Source organism: Eptatretus burgeri, chromosome 12, assembly GCF_056783735.1.
Source record: "Eptatretus burgeri isolate ZD-2024b chromosome 12, Ebu_testis_v1, whole genome shotgun sequence".
NCBI classification, from domain to species: Eukaryota; Metazoa; Chordata; class Myxini; order Myxiniformes; family Myxinidae; genus Eptatretus; species Eptatretus burgeri.
The window spans coordinates 50,676,782-50,692,158 of record NC_140972.1 but is presented as its reverse complement, the minus strand read 5'-3'; the positions used below and the strand labels follow the sequence as shown (position 1 = coordinate 50,692,158).

The following is a 15,377-nucleotide window of genomic DNA, read 5'->3' as shown; positions in this document are numbered from 1 at the left end:
GGAACACGGGGTATACAAGATGGACATTACAGGGACTTTCAGGAAGGAAAGCAGGGAATTTGAAGGAGGTGGGTTTGGGGTAACAAACAAACCTCATGGGAACAAACAACACAATTTGCGAGGCCATTGTATTAATAAGCATTTCACACACCTGGGATTGACTCAAAGAACCACCAGGTGTATTTTGGAGGTACGTCAGACCTTCAAAGAGAAATAAAAGAGTTAATAATGAGTCACAGTTTCAAAAGTTTTCTCTAATCCACCTCAAACAGTGATTCGACTTTTAATGCAAATCCATTTAAATTCAGACAAGTGTACAGTTCATTTCTGAAAAATATAAATATAAAAATGTTGTTTTTCATAAAATCACAAAGCTTCATTGACTGGTTTGATTGACACAAAGAACCACCAAATGCATTTTGGAGATATGTCAGACCTTCAATGAAAAATAAAAGTTAATAATGAGTCACAGTTTGAAAGTTATCTCTAATCCACGTCAAACAGTCACAGACTTTTAATGCAAATCCATTTAAAGAGACGAGTATACTACAGTTCATTTTTGAAAAATAGATATAAAAATCTTGTTACCTTGCGCTCGCAAAGCAAAAAATGGGGTGAAGCGATCGGTCATGTCCGTGTGCCGTACGTATGTGTCTCGTGCATGCGTACGTACGTATCTGCATTATAAAAATTCATTTTCTCAGCAACCGTTTGTCTGATTGACACAAGCAGGTGCGATTCCTCCTGTAGAATTTTTTAGTCATAATTATGACATCATAGGTCACGTCGTACAGGCGCCATCTTGGAAAAACCGAAAAACCTGGCACCTCTATATCTTTGAAACCGTTTCATAGAAAAAATTAAAACACGGCTCATTCTCAAGTACTCCCCATGTGAAATAAGATATGTTCATGCTGATGTCATCAGTCCTTCATTATGACCTCATAATTCGACAAGTGCAACACTTGATCCGGTCAGTATGAAATTTTTTTTAATCTGCAATTGTTGGTCCGATTGACACAATTTTGATCAGAGGTGCGCCTCCTGTAGGAATTTATGATAATTATAACATCATAGGTCACGTGGTACTGGCGCCATCTTGAAAAAAACAAAAAATTTGCACCTTTATATCTCTGAAACCGCTCCATGGAAAAAAAATTGAAACATGGCTCATTGTCAAGTACTCCTCATGTAGAATAAGATATGTTAATGATGATGTCATTTGTGCTTTAATTATGACATCATAATTCAACAAGTGCAATGCCTGATCTGGTAAGTTGCGTCGGGACCATTGATGGACAGTCATGTCATGCCACAGATTTTCGATTGTAGACAGCAATCTTCATGTCATGCCACAGATTTTCGATTGTATTAAGTCGGAGCTCGGACTGGGTGACTCAGGAACATTCATCTTTTTGTTCCTTCGCCTCTCCAGTGTGGCTTTGGCTGTGTGCTTCGGGTCGTTGCCATGCTGAAAGGTGAACTTCCGTCCCAATTTCAGTTTTCTTGCAGAGGGCAGCAGATTTTCCTCTAGGATTTTTCTGTATTTTGCTCCATCCATTTTCCCTTGTGTCCAACAAGTGCCTCAGTCCCGACTGTTGAGAAACATTCCCATGACATGATACTGCCTCGACCATGCTTCAGAGTAGAGATTATGTCCTTTGGGTGATGTGCTGTGTTGGGTTTGCACCAAACATCAAAGTTTTGCATTTCGGCCAAAAAGTTCCATCTTGGTTTCATCAGACAACAAAACCTTTTGCCACATGGCTTCAGAATCTCTGGAGTAGTTTTTTGCGTACCTCAAACGGGACTCAAGTTGGGCTTTTTTGAGTAAAAGCTTCCTTCTTGCCACCCTACCATGCAGACCAGAATTGTGGAGTGCTTGGGATATTATTGTCATGTGCACACAGTGACTAGTCTTTGCCATAAAGACATGTAGCTCTTTCAAAGTTGCCATTGGCCTCTTGGTGGCCTCTCTGATCAGTGTCCTCCATGCTTGGTCATCCAGCTTGGAGAGAACGTCTGATCTAGGCAGGATCTTGATGGTTACTATATGCCTTTCACATCTTAATGATTGTCTTGACTGTACTCCAAGGGATATTCAAGGCCTTTGAAATTTTTTTATCCATCCCATGATCTGTGCTTTTCCACAACTTTATCCTTCGTGAAATCTTTTGAAATCTCCTTTGTGCTCATGGTTAAGTCTTTGCTGTGAAATGCATTACCGAGCAGAGGAAACCTCCAGGAACAGCTCATTTTATCCTGAAATAATCAGAATCACAACAATTTAACACAGGTAGAAGCCAATTAACTTGGTGTGTGATATTGAAGGTGATTGGTTAGGGTTAGATTGTTAGGGTTAGGTTAGCTAATTTACAATTGCTTTTATAAGGGGGGTGGACACTTATCCAACCAAGATATTCTATTTTGTATTTTTAATTAATTTTCTGAAATTTGTGGAATTTGTTTTTCACTTGGAAGTTGTGGGTTATGATGTGTAAATAAAGGTGGGAAAAGCCTGATTTTATGCAAATAAATTCCAGGCTATAAGGCAACAAAAGGTGAAAATTTTGAAAGGGGGTGTAGTCTTTCTATCGGCACTGTAAACATCATAGGGAGACTACTACAAGTTACGTGGATACTATTATAGGTTGCGTTGATGCTATTATAGGTTACATGGTTACTCTTATAGGTATCCTATTATAATATAGGTATTATAATATCCGACTATTATAAGTGTTCACTCCATGTGTCCTTCTTCCCCTCCCTTTGATCTTGCTCTTACGCTCACTTCTACTCTATTGTTGGTGTTTTCCCCTTTCCAATTTGTTCCCTTCCATCCTTCTTTCGCTCTTCAAAGAGCATCGATCATGTATACAAAAACAGAAAAGAGGGACACAGGGTCAAGTTGCCCGTTTGGCCTTTTCCTTCTAATTTCAACCAGATCGAGTAATTGTGGGAAAAGGCTGTGGCTAAGAAGGCTAATAATCTTAAGAACGTCCAAGAGTTAAAAGAACTGTGCTGCAGAAGAATGGGCTGAAGTTAAAAAGAAAAGATGCCATAAATTGGTAGATAAGAAGAATATACAGTTTTGTAAGCAGTAGGAGTTCATAGGAAATATTGGACTCAGTTGCACAATATTCCTGTTCTAATTCTTATTTCATATGCGCAGCAAAAGGCTGTCGGGTAGCATCAATGGCTGAGGGCGCAGCTGTGCTGCTGATGCAATGCCATCTGCTGGTTATGGCAGGAATTTGGAATTTGTTAATGGTGCCGGCGATAGCTCGCCTACTCTCTGTGAAGGATACCGTGGGATCTTTAACATCCACCAACTTATACTGAGAGACGGGACTCCAATTTAATCTCCATCTGAGCGACGGCACACACGTTGAGGAATCACACTACCTGTGAAACACCAGGATGACAGTTTATAGCTGGACTGAGAATAGAACCCAAGCTAGATAGCTGAGAGGTGAGAGTGTGCATACCTCAAGGCCATCCTGCCAGCTCCCCCCCCCCATTCCCTGTTCTGATTTAAAGCATATGACTGCCATGTCATTCATTAATTTAAATACGAACAAAGGTTTGGTTGATTTTGCTTGATTGCAGCCTCATTATTTGCAAACCTAATGAAACAGATTTTTAATTATGCAAGTTCTCTGTTTTTTGCAAGAGATAATCAAACTTTTCCTAACTACTCCAAACATGTCTTTTGAATCATAGAGAACCTTACCCATCATCATAAACGTCCAAGGGGAAGAGGCAGGACAACACACTCCGAGGATGGATCACAAAGTGGAAAACATTGACCACATGACCGACTGTATGCAAAACTGCCAAGGAAGCAAAATAACACAACGATTGAATTACAATGCTGTGTTTTATGTCACAACAAAAATGGAAAAGTAAGACTGCCATTCCATCGTCTTCAAATCAACAGTGATGATGATATTTTATTGGTCAGAGGCAGGATGTGGATGGGAACAAGAATCTTACTTACTGACGAGCACGATAGCAGTTTTGGCGATGACACGGTGGAAAGCCACAGCGGAGTCGAAAGGGATGTAATGTTTGAGAAATGTCTTACGGAGGAAGGTGTTGAGATTACGACACATTGTGAGTAGGATGAAGGAGTAGGTAAAGGAAATCCCTGCAGCTGTGCTACGTGATATGATTATGCCAACCTCAGTGACCTGCCGTATTCCAAAATGCTCCGAGTCAATGGCGTAGTCTGAAATGACAAGACAATTCTCCCTAGACATGATCGCTTCCAAACTATTCTACCCCAACCTTATATTGGGAAGGAACAAGGAAAAGGTGTCCTCAAAAATATAAGCAACAGGAAACCTACAGTAAGCTCGCTCCAACATGACGCCAGCAATGATGGTATAGAAGATGGTGCAGCAGAAGATGTGTTGTCTGCAGTTCTCCACACTGCGCTTTAAGAGCTGCACCTTGCACAGAAACCTGCCACGACGTGGCCGATTGCGCTCAGCCTCCGTAAAAACGTTGGCATTGTTCGAGCTTTTCCTAGAAACAAGTGTGGATGGCACGAATCCTGAACAATCAAGTCATACAGAAGGCAAAGGTATTGAGTTCTACCATGATGTTAGTTTGCATGTTTTTGAGAGTAATTTTTAAGGAAAGTGAAGAGCAATATAATGGTGTTTTTACCATGTGATGCTTCATCACAAGGGAAGTTCTGCACTGATACAAATGTACAGACAAGCCAAAAATCCCATGACGAGTTTGTTGATTCAAGGTGGAGGTACCGTGAGCGATGCTGTCACACGCACAAATGGCTTAAACAAAGCCTTAATCAATAGGAAGTCCCAATGGTGTGAGATAGGCCTTATTTATGATTTTTTTTTCTCCTTGTACAGGGTGGCCTGAAAGTTGCTGTTCACCTTTCAGTAAAGCGTTCGTTCGTAAACTCTTTTAATATACAGGTTTTATTGTGCAGTATTTACAATAATTAATCAGACATTTTATCTGTATGCTCTCCATCATTCTCCTTGCATTTCACTGAATCTGTCGCCAAGGAGAGTGGGAGGTGCGAGAAATTTAGCAGGGGTAAAACGACTTTCAGGCTCACCTGTATATTCCAAGGCTATCGAATGCAAGTGGAGGTCAAAATGTTTTCCATCAACCATAAAGGAAAAGTGCAAGTGGAACTCGACACAAATGTTAATCAATTTTTACGTGGATTCCAGACAATGTCACATTATTTTTCTTTCAGTCGTGGGGTTGTTTCCTGATGCCAGTGGAATAGAAGTGTTGTGTTGGCTCTGAAAATGTTTGAAAAGAAAAAAAAGAAAAAAGAAAGTTTCTTCCTCATTCCCCTTCGTATTCAGAATGGTTCATGGTACATATGGAAGGAATGGTTGTGATGGTGTTAACAAAGTTTGGTGTACATAATTAATAGTTTTCATACCTCTTGTTTTGGTTGTACATTTCAGCATTGTTCTCTTCATTGAAGTTGTGGTTAGATTCACCGCTTTTACTTCTGCAAATCAAACACGAAGATTGTAAACTACCAAATTACGGATTATACTTCACCCTGTCCCCCTTCATGTCCCATTAACAATTGTCCCTTAATGGTCAATTTAGTGAACATCTTACAATCTACTTACAGGGTGTTTGTTTAACACTCAGTTCCATATTTTTCAAACCCCCTTTTCTTCTTCATTACAAAAGCAGAGAAGTTGGGTGAGTGGATAAAAAGGTTAATGACACTGTTGGAAAGAAAGCTCCTTTAGTTGGCTTGCTGAACATTTACATTGGTGTGTCAGTGATTCACACATGTGTTGTTTTTTTTAACTCCAGGAATGATCACTTTCATCATTGATGGGTAGTTATGTTTCATCGGCATCATCCTCAATTTTACAGTCGTATTGTGGGAGCTTCACCTTTACTATTCGCCTGTTTGCAGAATATCTGCGGCCGACCCTGTGCTGCCATAATTATCAATTTCTGTAACACTTCCATTGTTCTCTTGTACTGAGAGAGTGAGCATTGTGGTTAATATACAATGAGCGTAATGCTCTTGCATGGAGCAACGGCCACGACCATTGCCCTGTAATTTGTAACTGGATCACCTGCAAAATTCTCAGGGAACTGATATTTCGCTTCATGTGTGAAATTGGTTGTCCAACTTCATGTAATTTTGATGCCATAACTTACTTTACATCTCCTATGTCTCATCTTCCAACATGGGGATGGAAGGAGAGAGAAGGATGGAAGAGGCTTGGGGAGTGAATGGGGGTGGGGGTGGGGGGTAGGTTTATCTGATTGTGAATCGATAAATCTTCTTCATAAAAGTTTTCAAACCAGATTCTTCGTTTTTTTCCATTGACTTGCAAATTATCTCCACCATGTACACTGGTTATTCACGGTTCGAGATTATGTAGGAGTTCTCCACATTCTTCCCTCGACATTCCTATTTCTGCACTTCATCAATGATCTCTCTGACTCTCTTGAAAATCCTCCTTATCCATATGCTGATGACTCCACCCTCTGTACTCTGACATCCCCCCTTCTTCAAACAGATAGGCTGCAGCCTCTTCCTTCTCTTCAGACCTTGACAAAAAAGAATCATAAGCTAGTCAAACACTTGGAATATGTCTTTCAATCCTGACAAATCTCTATCTCTCTCTTTCTCCCCCCCCCCCCCGCCCAAGGGTATTCTGGCAACCCCTCCAAACAATCTTCTTGAGGTCATTCAGTCATTCAAACTCCTGGGTCTCACGTTCAGCCATGATCTGTCTTGGGCAAATCACATTTCAAAGTTGGCCTCAAAAACCAGCTGCCGACTTGGCATCCTCAGTCATGCAAAGTCCTTCCTTGGCACACCTGAACTCCTCACCAACAAGGCTTTCATCCACAGCTTATTGGAGTACTGCTTTTCCCTCTGGCCTGGCTCCCTGCTTCACAAGTTGCTCAACCTGACGCCATGGAAACCAAGGCCTTCAAGATCATTGGAATCTCCTGTACTGAAGCTGAGTCTATGAACCTATCATTTTTCCATCACAGACAGATCAGTTGTCTCCGTATTTGCACCCTTTACTCTTTCCGTGCTTTGTCTCCCCAGGTTCCTGCAGGGTGCACATGGTTCACCATCAACTCCCATCTGGTGGAACTCCCAAATTCGAGGATCCACTGCTCACCTCTACTCATTAGTTCCTCTTTTTTCCAACCTGGGGAACCAAATTCCACATTCTCGTCAATTTCATTCTTCTCTCCAGGTCTTCAAGACAGTAGTTCACCACCATCTCAGATCATCCCCAATCCAAAACCATGACCTTGTCTATCTTTGTTAACCCAGCTCCTCTCCCAAGCCCGCCTCCTTCCAAATTTCAAGTTTTATTCCAAATTTCAAAAATTATCCATGGTGTTACGGATCAATAAAACATACCACATAATTGGGAATGTTAAGTTTACACTGTGAGTAAAAGGCAGCCAGCAAACTGCATGCTGTCAGGCTGGGCACGAAGGAGTGTAGAATTGAATGTCAAGGTGACTGAAAAGTAAAAGTATGTGGGGCCTAATGTGCAAATGGCTGGACAAATCACTCTATACAAAGCTGTGTTTAGACTAATGTGTCCAAACTATACTTCCACATGAAAGACAAACAGACTGGGAGAAAAGGTTTATGGGACACATCGCACCAAACCAAGTACAAGCTCCATTGAGGACACAACGGCATGCAGACACACCAGGCCTCTGAGTGAGCTTGTGCGAGACACAATAAAATGACGGGCAGAGAGCCATGCAATTTAGGAGGAGGACGCAATGTGGCCACTGAGAAGTAACAGCTGTGTGCGCAGCACGTCCTGCAGCTGAATTTCATTTTAAAACCGAGTTCAAACAGCAAAGAGGGTATTGACAGTGCGACACGATTACCAGGACTAGTTTTGCAACTCCAAAAACCTTACTCAAAAACCAGCTGAACCCCTGCAGATGCAGGTCAATCTTATCTGCCTGCTGGTTGGGTTCTGGATGAATCTACTGCCTTGCTGGTGTCGCGGAGATGATGTCCAAGCAGGCATTTCCTCTCTGATCGCATAAAGAAGGCAAATTGCTTGTTTTCTTGTCCTCACTCTTCAGTAGCTGGTCTGTTATCCTCATCAGTGAGTAGTGGACTCGGGTTCATCTGCTTGCTTCGGCGATTCCAAAATCACCCTCTGGCGACTTGCAACGCGACTGGCTGGTCAGACTTCAATCTGTGCGCATTTAATGGGGCAAGGCTGCTTCAAACATTTCCACAACCGACTTTGGCATCAATTCGTATCCTGCTGAGGTTTTATGTCAAAGAACTGGGTCCATGAGATAAGGTATCGACTTGAAAGGCATGAGTTAATTCGAAACTGCATTGAAACCTGTCATGTGTATGTTAATTCGGAGAGTTTTAAAATCATTGAGTTTCTTTTAAAATCATCGTGAAGGGATGCTTTTAAATGGTATTGGTGTTTGAAAGGTAGACAGTGGGAATTAATAAACTAAAAATTAATAAAATTAAATGAAAAATCCTTCTGTTTCATGTCATACGTTGGTTTGACCTGTTGAACAATAGATGGGACATATTACTGTCTGTAAAGCTTTTCCAAGGTGCGACCCCTACCCTCCGGGAAACTGGTGCACTCGCGTCGGTGCTTGGAGGCAGTGCGTAATAATGGGTAGGCACTCTTTCTGTTGAAAGTTTCATGTTAATCCCTGAAGCGGTTGTGGATAAAATGAATTTAAAAGCGAATAAAGGTGAAAAGGTGAGGGCGCAAGAAAAAAGAATGAATAGTACCAAGTGGGACAGATGCTCGTCTCCTGATGGAGGGCAGTCAGAGTCGGGCTGCATAAGGTGAGAAATGGGGTCTAAAGGTTCTAAATGGTTGAAGAGGTCGATTGGGTTTTTAAAGGGTCTTAAGGGGTCTATAGAGTGTAAAAGGGTCCAAAGTATTAAAAGGGTCTTAAAAAAAGTAAAAGGACGAAAAGGACTGTCCCTTCGCTGGCCGCCCCATCTCTCTTTCTTCCCCTCCCCCTTTCTTCAAAGCAAGAGGGCATTAATAACATTAAGAGGTTTAAATTTAATTTAAATAATGTTTAACATGAAATTAAATCTAGAGGTTAAATTAAATATTGATTAATAACAAATTAAATTAAGAGGATTAAGAAATTAAAATTAAATAACGAGGAAACATGACAGAATGTCATGATATGTGATGGACATACAAACATAGATTATATTTTTAGTTAATTAGCTAATTATCTCACCACCTGGATGGAAATTTTAAAGTACTCCATTAGTTTTTGCGCATGATGTGAGGAATCATCAGACAGAGTATCAAAACAATCCGTTGAACCACCTTGGAAGAGAAGGGAAAAACGAAGAAATGTTAATGGCCCCACTGTCGGTAGGAAGGAAGGAAGGATGGACAGACTGACTGAAAGGAATCATTTTGGCTCAAACGGCTCATCAACTCCATTGCAGATGGGCAAAAAAAGTAAGGACCTTAGTCAATGTTCCATAGCATTAAGGATGGTTGTGGACGCCTCTTATGAGTATAAATTAATGTTAAGCTATTTTCTGATAATTCAGTTATCCTAATCAATAGATATGAATGTTACATCAGCATGAATGTATGACATCAAGTTTGTGTAAAAGTTGATAACACCCACGTGTGAGGCTTTCGTTGAAGTATGAATGAAGTGGTTCGTTCTTTGCATGGCTTGTGTTCCCTGCCGAGGCCTGAAAAAGAGAAAAGTCATGAAAATATGTGTCAAAGTAGGATATATTTTGAAATTTATTTCACTATCAAGGTACACCGAGTGACTCCCTCATGAGGCTGATAAAAGGTACAATGTGTTGGTCGCTAAGTTCAGGGAGCATGCACTGGAGCAGTACGTCGCTGCATCCACTTTCCACTGGTACTCTCCAGGGGCCTCTGTCTGGTCAACCTCATGCAGATATGCCTGGCCCATCCTCAACTCCTTGAGATGCTGATGAACCAGCTGCAACCACGAGGCATGTTGTCGGCGTGTTGGCCTCCTCCACTCATGAGGCTTCCTCCCTGAGAGAATTTGGTGAGCAGGATCAGCATCAGGAAAACGAGCCAAATGTCCATACAGCCACAGCTAACGCTCACGGACGATACAGGTACCAAATCTCATACGAGTCTCTCTCAGCAACTGCTCATTGAAAACAATGACCAACCAGCGATAGCCAAGGATTATCCAAAGAGACCTGGTGAGGATGTTTAAGTCTCCATCTCAGAATCCAAGTCTCACAACCATACAGCAAGACTGGAAGGACCAAGGACTTAAATACTCGGACTTTTATTCTCCTGCATAGGTACCGACAGCGCCACATCACATGATCCAGGGAATCCATGAGACTGAGACATCTATCGATGTCTGACTCAACTTGCAGAGACATGGATATTACTGTCAAGGAAAGTGAATCTCTCCGCGACATAAACATCCTTACCGCAAACAGTACAGATGGGATAGCAGCATCCAAGATGTCATTGAAAGCCTGGATCTTAGTTTTTAGTCAGGAAACCTGCAATCTCAGCAGCCCCGACTACTCTTTCAGCACCCTGAGAGCCTCCCATAAGGATATCCAGTGTCTCTGCAAAGATGACTGCATCATCTGCGAAATCGAGGCAAGAGATCCTGAAATTCCCAAATGATGCACGGCAGCTTTATCTATTCGACATTCCTCCCCAGAATGTAGTCCAAACAAGTGCTAAAAAGTTTGGGGACCAGCACACACCCCTGACAAACTCCACTAACAACTGTAAATAAGCCACCAATGGAACCACCACATCTCACAGCACTCTCACTTTCTGAGTGTAGTTTGAAATCAGATTGCTCAGTTTTGTGGCACCCCATGAAGACCGATAATCCACCAGAAGGCATCCCGATTCACTGAATCCAATGCTTTGCAGAGATCAACATTGTCTGTAAGCAGCCCTGCCAAAAACTCTCATCTACATTCGGTGAGTGCACAAAGAGAAAGGATACCGTTAATCATTGACATCTTTGGTGTAAAGCTCAACTGCTCTGGAAGCTGGAACACAAGCGGATGGTGGCGAACCCCATCAATAATTATCCAAGAAAAGACGTTGCCCAGCATTGAGAGCAGCAGCAGCCCTCGGTAGTTGTTGCAGTCCAGGCGATCACCCTTCCCTTTCCAGAGAGGGACAACAAGGCTCCTCTTCCAGTCAGTTGGCAGAGCACAGAACTGCATGCAGCGACATGAGTACAGCATTTCCCCCAGCCTTGAGAAGTTCAGAATGGATGCCACAGATCCCAGGAGCTTTACCCCATTTCAACCGGTTTACTGCAGACTGGTGTTTCCACAAACGAAGGCGGTTCACAATTGATTAGAGGGTCGACAATAGTGATAGTTACACCCCTGACATGAAACTCAACCACTTTTGGGTCAGTTTGGTACAGCCGCTCAAAGTAATCGGCTCAGCAGGCCTTCATTTCAGACTTTTCTGTCAAGAGGACACCATCGTCTGCTCAAACTGCAGTACACCGAGGGACAGGCTTGGAGGAATGCAATGCACAAATTCTTCTGTAAGCAGGACGAGAATCACTTGACCAGAGGTGGTGCTGTACCACTTCACAGATTCCTCACACATCGGACTCCTTGTCCGCCCTCAGCACAAGTCCCTAGTCAACCTGTTCGCAAACACCTCAGCTACCCTGTCATCCTTCAGCTTACCAATATCCAGCCTTGGCTGGAACAGTAACGTTCTCCCGGATTTAAGCTGAAACTTCAGAGTTGCAACAACAAACAGTGGTTGATGTTTAGGAACAAGTACTCCGGTCGACTGCAGTTCTGAATCATCTTCCAGCATGCATCAACGAGCACATGATCGGTTTCCTTTGTCACACCAACAGCGTTGGAATACCAACCAAGTCCAGTGATGAGCCTGTGGGTGCTGTAACCAAGAATCAGCCACCCTCAGTCCAGGACTTCTTGCAAAGTCAAGGAACTTCGTGCTATTCTGGATCACAGTTCCAGAATCATTGGAACCAACACACGTCTCATAACCATTTCTGTCAGTGCAAGTCGATGCATTGAAATCTCCCAAGATTTGAAGAGTATCTCGCCTGGGACACTGATCAACCAGACTCAAGCGCGGCAGAGAATGCCTTCTTCACAGTGAGATCATTCGCCTCAGTTGGAGCAGATACAGAGACCAGGGAAATGACACCCAAGGAGTGACAAATCCTCAGTCTCATCATACGCTCTTTGACAAGTTTTACCTCAATTACCATGGAAATCAGCTTATTGGACACAGCCTCAGTGACTCCTTGGGAATGGTAACCATCAGAGCGACGAGACCAGTAGTAGATGTAGTATACCACCATGATCTCACCGCTATCCGGTCTCCGAACATCAGAAAGTGCTGCAATACTGATGTTCAAACGCTGGAGTTGAGATGATAACATAGACAGGTGATCATCCTCTCTGAGGGATAGGACATTCCAGGCACCCACCCGAAGGGACCGCCTTAGGTTAACCCGAGGAGACCGTCGTCTGGTGGACAACACCTCAGCACCACCCTGACACACACCACCACAATTTGACCCAAGAAGGTCACCCCATGCTTTTCCTCCTGCCATCAACAAATGGGGGTCTCGAAGGCTTTGCCCCAATCCCGTCATCTGGTGAGCTGCCCTGCGAAGGGCAGCTGCACAGGAGGTACTCCCACGGAGTGGGTTTTCAGTTTTCTTTACTTTTTGCAGAATGAAGTGTTTTAGGGTGGCCAGAGGGCAAATCCTGCCACCAACTTCTATAAAAAGGTAACCCAACTGAAGGGCGATGTCCACAGATGCAGTTGGGCACCAGATATGGATTGGCGTTGGCTCACAAGGAGCTTCTTCACCATTTGATAGGTTTTGTTTTAAATCCTCCTGGGAATCCATATCCATACACCCTCCTCACAACGAAACCTGGTGGGGGAAATGGCTTAGTCACCGACAACCTGACCATGAAACAGGTTAGTGCAGGTCAACACGGTACCTATATAGCAAGTCACAGATCTGATCTGCCATCAACAAATGGGGGTCCCGAAGGCTTTGCCCCAATCCCTCACCTGACAATGCGGTCATTCCATGGTTTAAACGAAAGTATCATTTTTATACAGAATTTGCTTCAAACCCCATAACTTGGTTTTCCATCACGTTTTTCTTTGGGTCATCTGTTCTCATGTTCTTTCTAAATACTTTCATTTCTAGCTTTCTAAATAAGCTCGGAACAGTTCCGAGTTGGATTCTTTGTTGTATTATTTCCTGTTTGGTTAGATGCGATAAAAAAAAAAAAAATTGAAAACTGCTCCACTCCAAGAACCCCATGCAACACAGGATATAACCATTTGGATAGTCTTCATTCTTTAAATTGCTTTGAGATGCAGAGTCAGCCGAGGCAACATACCACAGCAGGAAACGTGGGGCAAGATGTCCCCCACCCTTCCTCACCTCATATCCCCCTTGCAGTGGGGCAACTTAGCTAAATATAGCATAACAATTGTGCATTTTGTGAGGAAAGCACCAAATTTGGCACACTAGTAGCCTAACGTATTATAAACAGATTTGGATATTGGGCCATCTCAAATTCAGCCGCTGATGGCTGTGGCAGCCATTTTCCACTGCCATCAAAAATTTTGAGATGGCCCAATATCCAAATCTGTTCATAATACGTTAGGCTACTCGTGTGCCAAATTTGGTGCTTTCCTCACAAAATGCACAATTGTTCCCTTCGCATTCTGCGAAAGGTTATGTTTTGGTCGGCGTGTATTTATTTATTTATTTATTTATTTGTAATCTTGTGATTCGTATAACTCAAAAAGTATTAAACTGAATTGCATGAAATTTGGTGGGATGATTGGTTATTAGCCAGGAAGCATTCGATTAGCTTTTGGGATCGTTCGGGTCAAAGGTCAAGGTCAAGGTCACGAAAAGGTCAAAATCGTCTTTTTACGATAACACGGTCAATTTTTATTCAATTTGCATGCAACGAACGCCAAAATGTTCAGAATTCAACGCCTCATCTTGTGATATGCAATATGACACAATGACGCCCATACTCTTGTTACCAGTTAGGGGTCAAAGGTCAGGGGGGTCACGACCTTGAAAAATATGCGGTTTTTGTCAGAACGCGGTCAATTCTTGTCCGCTTTACATGAACCCAGCACCAAAATGTTCAGAATTTAATGCCCAATCCTGTGACACAATGACGTCAGAACACATGTCACCGGTTGGGGTAAAATGTCGGGGGGGAGGTCACGCCCTTGAAAAATATGCGGTTTTTGGCATAACTCAGTCATTCTTATTCGATTTGCATGAAACCAGCATCAAACCAGTTCCCCACACTCATACCAAGAACAAAAAAGTAGTGGCGGCGAAGGTATGCGCTCTATGAGTGCCCATTCTAGTTATGCTATATTTAGCTAAGTTGCCCCACTCTTGGTCCTGGGTCATTAGTTTGAGCTTCCTATTTGATGTATTTAACATGTAGGCCAAATCTTAACTCCAATTTAATTTATGGGCCAAAGGGTACTCAAAAGGCTCTCTGACTGACAGTGTTTGACTTGATTTGATGTGTCAGACGGTGCTCTTGACAAAGCGTTGGTGCTGGTGAAGCAGTTTCCTCACAAAGGTTTTGCTGGGTGGTTTGCCATTGCCTTCCCAGTGTTGTTTGTCTGTTCTCTATTCTTTTAAATGCTGAGTATCAAGTAAGGAAGCAGCACACACCTTTTAAGTCTTTGTTCTGACTTGGCCGTGGTTCAAACCACCAACCTCCCAGACTCAGAAGGGACACTCCAACCATTTTGCTACTGAGTCTGGTTTGACTGACAGTGCAGCAATTTATTAAAAATGAAAATGTTTATTATATCAAATAAAAGGAACAAGGAGGATGTTTTGAAACAAGTGGGGCACCTTGCCCAATAGTTCCTGTAAGTGGAATTTTGCACTCGACTTATTTAAAATATTTCACATTGCACAAGTATCATGAACCTAAAGTGTGGCATTGGCTCTGGTATGTTTGCTCATCTCATGAGTTTAAATGAAGCCCATCACACAAAAAGGTAATTGAGCCTTTAGAGACACCAACATGCTTTCAGACACTCAGTATCCCTTCTTGGAAAAATGCTTTACCACTGAGGTGAAGTTGCAGGCACTCCGTGTCACTGTAGTTTCTGCTGAATATTTTGTGAAGATCGTGCCAAGTAAACTGCTCTTGGTTATGCATGCCTTCTTCTCGAAGCATAGAGTTCATAACCCCACTGGAAACTTCAGGTGAAAGGCCACAGTTGGAGAGTTCGAGGAACGAACTGAGACAGGTTATAAGTGGAGGTTAAATGTAT

The 15,377-nt window shown here is 42.6% G+C and overlaps 2 protein-coding genes across 4 annotated transcripts in view; one reads left to right on the top strand and one right to left on the bottom strand.

Moving 5' to 3' along the window:
• The window catches only part of LOC147015593 (dual oxidase 1-like), a 187,301-nt gene that overhangs the window by 39,667 nt on the left and 132,257 nt on the right, over positions 1 to 15,377 (bottom strand). For all 3 annotated transcript variants that reach the window (XM_085850495.1, XM_085850493.1, XM_085850494.1), the window contains exons 20-26: positions 15,169 to 15,344; positions 9,670 to 9,739; positions 5,435 to 5,506; positions 4,352 to 4,530; positions 4,001 to 4,231; positions 3,734 to 3,833; positions 152 to 201 (exon numbers count right to left, since the gene is read on the bottom strand). In XM_085850495.1, coding sequence (XP_085706621.1) covers positions 152 to 201; positions 3,734 to 3,833; positions 4,001 to 4,231; positions 4,352 to 4,530; positions 5,435 to 5,506; positions 9,670 to 9,739; positions 15,169 to 15,344 — 878 coding nt within the window. The remainder of the gene's footprint in view (positions 1 to 151; positions 202 to 3,733; positions 3,834 to 4,000; positions 4,232 to 4,351; positions 4,531 to 5,434; positions 5,507 to 9,669; positions 9,740 to 15,168; positions 15,345 to 15,377) is intronic.
• LOC147015594 (uncharacterized) overlaps positions 7,784 to 15,377 on the top strand; it is a 43,235-nt gene continuing 35,641 nt past the window's right edge. Inside the window, exon 1 of the mRNA XM_085850509.1 lies at positions 7,784 to 8,333. The gene's annotated coding sequence lies outside the window, so the exon portion shown is untranslated. The remainder of the gene's footprint in view (positions 8,334 to 15,377) is intronic.